The 5744-nt window shown below is 45.2% G+C and overlaps 1 protein-coding gene across 1 annotated transcript; it reads left to right on the plus strand.

The window, feature by feature from the left end:
* Nucleotides 1-255: 255 nt before the first annotated feature.
* Nucleotides 256-2632, plus strand: LOC123395254 (ferritin-1, chloroplastic-like). The gene is made up of 8 exons (XM_045090216.1): nt 256-616; nt 828-911; nt 1012-1072; nt 1177-1264; nt 1830-1891; nt 1992-2057; nt 2176-2239; nt 2312-2632. The coding sequence occupies exons 1-8, from the start codon at nt 321-323 to the stop codon at nt 2353-2355; spliced, it is 765 nt and encodes a 254-aa protein (XP_044946151.1). The 5' UTR covers nt 256-320; the 3' UTR covers nt 2356-2632.
* Nucleotides 2633-5744: the final 3112 nt, after the last annotated feature.

Here is a 5744-nt window from a genome sequence, read left to right on the forward strand (position 1 = left end):
TTGCACAAAAGAGAAAGAGAGGAAGAAACCAGATGCTCGTTCTCCTCCCTACGCGACCGGCGGAACTTGCTCCACCTCCGCTGCCACCGGGCTCCACCACCACCACACAAGCCGAAATATCCCCGCCCGAGCGCTCGCCCGCCACGCGCACCCCACGCGCCCCCGCTCCCCCAGCCCATCGCCGCCGCCCACGTGTCGCCAATCCGCGGGCACCACGCGCCTATATCTATCCCCACCTCCACCTCTCCCACCTTCCACCGCACAAACCAAATCCCGCTCCCACAAATTCCGGAAACGCAACGCCGCCGTTCGACTTCGAGATGCTTCCTAGGGTTGCGCCGTCTCCGGCCACCGCCGCCGCCGCGGTTGGCCAGCTCTCTGGTGCGGGGCTCACCTCCGGTTCGGTGAGGCTGCCGGGGGTCCTGCCGTCTGCGGCAGGGTCGGCGGTCTGCTGCAGGGCCGCGGCGAAGGGGAAGGAGGTGCTCAGCGGCGTCATGTTCCAGCCGTTCGAGGAGCTCAAGGGCGAGCTCTCCCTCGTGCCGCAGGGCAAGGACCAGTCGCTCGCCAGGCACAAGTTCGTAGACGAGTGCGAGGCCGCCCTCAACGAGCAGATCAAGTGAGTGTTGCTCCGCTTCGTAAGATTAAAACGAACCCACCTCCTTCTCCGGTGCGCGTCTTGATGACGAGTCATGCAGAGATATACCAGTGTTTCTGTGTAGGGATCGTGAAATCGTTTTAAACCGCCGCAAGAGGCTCTGTTTCTGCTATGATTTCAATGCGAAATGGATACGCAAATGTCGATTTAATCTTTAAAATTGCCATTGCAGTGTGGAGTACAATGCCTCGTACGCGTATCACTCCCTCTTCGCCTACTTTGACCGCGACAACGTTGCTCTCAAGGGATTTGCCAAGTAAGTCCTGCCCCCACTCACCACGCCGCCAAATTTGGCCCGGTGGATTCGTTAAATCCAACCAACAGTGCAGTGTTCTGATGCGCGTTTGTTCTTGCAGGTTCTTCAAGGAATCAAGCGACGAGGAGAGAGGACACGCGGAGAAGCTCATGGAGTACCAGGTACCGATTTCAGTACCTCTCTAATTGCTACTAGCTTTGATTGGTCCATATGGCCTATCTGTACTTATATGTACTTATGTTTCATGTGTTCTTGTGGCGACCAGAACAAACGCGGAGGAAGGGTGAGGCTCCAGTCAATTGTCACACCCTTAACGGAGTTCGACCATCCCGAGAAAGGTGATGCCCTCTATGGTAAGTCGCTTCCTTATACGGTTATTCCGGACGTGTTTGCATTTTGGGGTGCGTTACATTACATGTGAAATGCATGTGATGTGCTTGTTGTGTGATAAAGAGTATCTGGTTGTTCATGTGAAACATGAGTGCCTGGAGTGGTTTGCATGTGTTGCCAGATCCAAAACAATGACAAAAACACACTGTTGCTGCAATTGTTCAGTGACCTGAATCTGGCTGTATTGGTTAGAACTTGCAGCTTATAGTGATTAAAAGATAAATTAATGGGCAAGAGAGGTCGGGTCTCCAGTATTGGTCAGATGGGTATCAGCTACACTACACGCACACCTGTTTGAGCCTTCTGATAATTTGTTATATACTCCGTATGTTGTGTTTTGGACGCTTTTATTTAAACTGTATGGAGTCGAAGATAAGTCAAAACATGCTCGTAGCTAGGCTTTTTAAAGTTCTGTAGTTTAGTTCACTTCTATTTATTTTTTGGAACCGTGTGATACAAAGGTTTTGATGGCTACATTTGTTAGCAAAACAACTCCTGATACCCTATGTGCCTCTTTCGTTATTTCAGCAATGGAGTTGGCTCTAGCTCTTGAAAAGCTGGTGAATGAAAAACTGCACAACCTGCACAGTGTAAGTTGCTCGCTCTTCCATGCCTACTTGCCAAATTATTGTGAATGGGATATGAAATGCTGTGTCACAGAATCTGAAATGAGGTGCCCCAAATTAACAGGTAGCTACTAGGTGCAATGATCCTCAGCTGACCGATTTCGTTGAGAGTGAATTCCTTCAGGAGCAGGTAAACCTCCATGCTCTCCAGTTAATTCAGAATGAGGCATGTAGCATACGGCATGTGCTATTGAGATATGTTTGTTGTGTGTTTTACTAAGTAGAAACTCCTCAAATTTATGTGAAAGGTTGACGCCATCAAGAAGATCTCTGAGTATGTGTCGCAGCTGAGAAGAGTGGGCAAAGGCCACGGTTAGTATCTTGCTGCATCATTCGATCGCCTGTGTTTGCCTTGGTTTCTTACATTGTTTGGATCAAATGCAGGAGTGTGGCACTTCGATCAGATGCTGCTTGAGGAGGCGGCTTGAAGGACATAATGACGGACGGGCAAGGGAAGATGTAGGTGTCAAATGTCAAGTAGTGGAGATAAGCCAACGACTGGATGTGGTTTTGGGGGAGTTTTGCAGTCGGGTTTGTAGGGTGCTATGCTGTTGTGTTGGGATTTGAAATAAAACGAAGGGAGATGTGCCACCCTCTTAAATGCCAGTATTCTGCTCTAATCTTGTCAAATTAACTTGTTGCATCTTGGAGTATGTCTACTTCTTACAGTGATTATCGAGGAGGAGTAAAATAGTTGTTTCCTGTTGTCTTTGCTTAGGCATGTCTTGTTTGCTGCTGCATTTGGCTAATATCAGCTAGATAATGTACAAAGGGTCCGGTTGCAACGAAATATACGGTGTTAGTCATACTTTGCTGACTATGTCGACGATGTGGTATGGTGAGTATGATGATATGAAGCCATATGATCCGAAGAACATGCCCTTGCCTATGTTTTTTTTAGAAACTTACCATGCGAATGTAGAGCATCTCTATTCTTCTTCCAAAATTAACTCCTTATTAGGGCATCTCTGAAGGGGAGGCCATGAAACGCCTCCAAATGTTCGTTTGTCTGTTCGCATCAACAATTGGGCCGGAAAACCACCAATTCAACAGCGCAGGTCGATGTCCCCTTTCTTCCCAAACTTGGGCCGACTGTGCCAGTCCTGATGCGAACAGTAAACAAAAATAAGTAAAAATACATTAAAAAAATTCTGAATTTATTCTGTGGCATACTTCCACAAATGTTTGTTGTGTATGCAAAATTTCATCGCAAAATCATATTGGTGGAAGGTGTGATAAAAAAGACAAAATCAACGCTTTGAAGATGTTACATACAAAAGCATTTTGGAGCTTTGCTTTGTTTTTTTACATGACTTCTATCAATGTGATTTTATGATGAATCATAACAAACATTTGCGAATGTATGTCACACAAAAATTCAGAATTTTTGAATCTTTTTATTTTATTTTATTGTTCACACCAGGAGCATTTGTTCCGGGTGTAGAAAGGTACTTTCGATCTTCTCCCTCCTTTTGCACTTCTTCGCTCCCACTCCTCTCCCCTCTCTATCGGAGCTAACCACGATGATGTGCCATTGATGTGTTATTGCACCCGGAGAAGTTGCTCTAGGAATTGCACGTTGTATGGTTGGTCAGGATGATGAAGGTAGGAGCGTTATCGTCTAAATGGACATTTTTCTCCTTAAGTGTTTTGGTGTTGATGATGACGCAATTTATATACTAACCGTGTGATTGAGCTACACAAACATATTCAATAGTGATGTAAGATGGTTAGGTTCCCCTCTGGAAGAAAAAGATCGAAAATAGAATTTCCCGACGCTTTACTTTTTTTGGTTATAGTAAATTTGTCCTATTAAGAGGGGGGGGGGGGGTTAAAGTTGAAAGGTATGCGAAAACTGGGGAACTATAGAAGGAAGGTTTCCTTCTCCTTTGTATTACCTCTTGCATCTCTCGCTCTCCTTGTCGCCCAAAGCTAAACCTTGCTTGATTTCCCTCACTAGCCACTCAAAACGTGTTGATCTTCTAGGATTTGAGGAAGAAGACCTAGATCTACACTTTCACCAAAAGTTATTTGATTCCCTCATATTTTCTCTTATGGATCTTGTTGGGTGTTTGGGCACCCTATACGGAATAAGTCACCTTGAAGCCACAATACATTGTGGTGAAGCTTTATGGTGTTGTTAGATCCTTCAATTGAGTTGTGTAGATTACCTCAATCTTGTTCGTGAAGGTTTCCGTTGCAACCTTGAGGGACACTGCATAGTGAAATCGTGGCACCATACATTATGTGAGGGTGTGAGGAGAATAGGGTGAGCCACCGTGGCATTTAGTGAGCATTGTGTCGCCACACCCTTCCAACAAAGACGTATCCCCCCAAAGGAGGGAATTACGGGAACTACATAAACATCTTCACTTGCGGTTAATTCTTACCTTTACTTACTTGTTGCAAGCTTACTTTAAGTGCTTGTCTTGCTAGTTCGTTGTTGTTGTTGAGCTTGTCATATAGGTTGTTCACCTCGTTGTACATCTAGGCAACATATATCCTTATTGCATCCCTTAATTTGAAAAGAAGACCACTCCCCCTTCCCTATGGTTGTCCTTACCGATCCTTTCAATTGATACTAGAGACAAGGGCATAAAGCATAACAAAGATTGAAAGCGCTCGTAATGTTTGGAAAAATGAAGATAAACTCGCACCCCTATGATGACCCACAAGTATAGGGGATCAATTGTAGTCCTTTCGATAAGTAAGAGTGTCGAACCCAATGAGGAGCAGAAGGATCTGACAGTGGTTTTCAGCAAGGTAATATCTGCAAGCACTGAAATTATCGGTAACAAGTGATTGTATGGCGAGATGATTCGTAGCAAGCAACAAGTAACAAAAGTAGCAACGGTGCAACAAAGTGGCCCAATCCCTTTTGTAGCAAGGGATAAGCCTGGACAAAGTCTTATAGGAGGAAAAACGCTCTCGAGGACACACGGGAATTCCTGTCATGCTAGTTTTCATCATGTTCATATGATTCGCGTTCGTTACTTTGATAGTTTGATATGTGGGTGGACCGGCGCTTGGGTACTGCCCTTACTTGGACAAGCATCCCACTTATGATTAATCCCTCTCGCAAGCATCCGCAACTACAAAAGAAGAATTAAGACAAAGTCTAACCATAGCATTAAACTAGTGGATCCAAATCAGCCCCTTACGAAGCAACACATAAACTAGGGTTTAAGCTTCTGTCACTCTAGCAACCCATCATCTACTTACTACTTCCCAATGTCTTCCTCTATGCCCAAATAATGGTGAAGTGTTATGTAGTCGATGTTCACATAACACCATTAGAGGAAAAACAACATACAACACATCAAAATATCGAACGAATACCAAATTCACATGACTACTATTAGCATGACTTATCCCATGTCGTCAGGAACAAGAGTAACTACTCACAAAGCATAATCATATTCATGACCAGAGAGGTAATGAGTATCATCAAGGATCTGAACATAAAGTCTTCCACCAAATAGTCCAACTAGCATCAACTACAAGGAGTAATTAACACTACTAGCAACCTTACAAGTACCAATCGGAGTCGTGAGACGGAGATTGGTTACAAGTGATGAACTAGGGTTTGGAGATGAGATGGTGCTGATGAAGATGTTGATGGTGATGAGTCCCCTCCGATGAGAGGAGTGTTGGTGATGACGATGTCGATGATTTCCCCCTCCAGGAGGGAAGTTTCCCCGGCAGGATCGTCCTGCCGGAGCTCTAGATTGGTTATGCTCAAGTTCTGCCTCGTGGTGGCGGCGAATCCTCCGAAAATCTCCCTTCTGATTTTTTTTCGGACGAAACCCTTCATATA

This window comes from Hordeum vulgare, chromosome 5H (genome assembly GCF_904849725.1).
Source record: "Hordeum vulgare subsp. vulgare chromosome 5H, MorexV3_pseudomolecules_assembly, whole genome shotgun sequence".
Lineage (NCBI taxonomy): Eukaryota > Viridiplantae > Streptophyta > Magnoliopsida > Poales > Poaceae > Hordeum > Hordeum vulgare.

Excerpts from the sequence above, each read along its gene's own strand:
- LOC123395254 (XM_045090216.1), top strand. The coding sequence starts at position 321 with ATGCTTCCTAGGGTTGCGCCGTCTCCGGCCACCGCCGCCGCCGCGGTT. Across the intron at positions 617-827 it reads GCCCTCAACGAGCAGATCAA|TGTGGAGTACAATGCCTCGT; the intron begins GTGAGTGTTGCT and ends TTGCCATTGCAG. Across the intron at positions 912-1,011 it reads GCTCTCAAGGGATTTGCCAA|GTTCTTCAAGGAATCAAGCG; the intron begins GTAAGTCCTGCC and ends TTGTTCTTGCAG.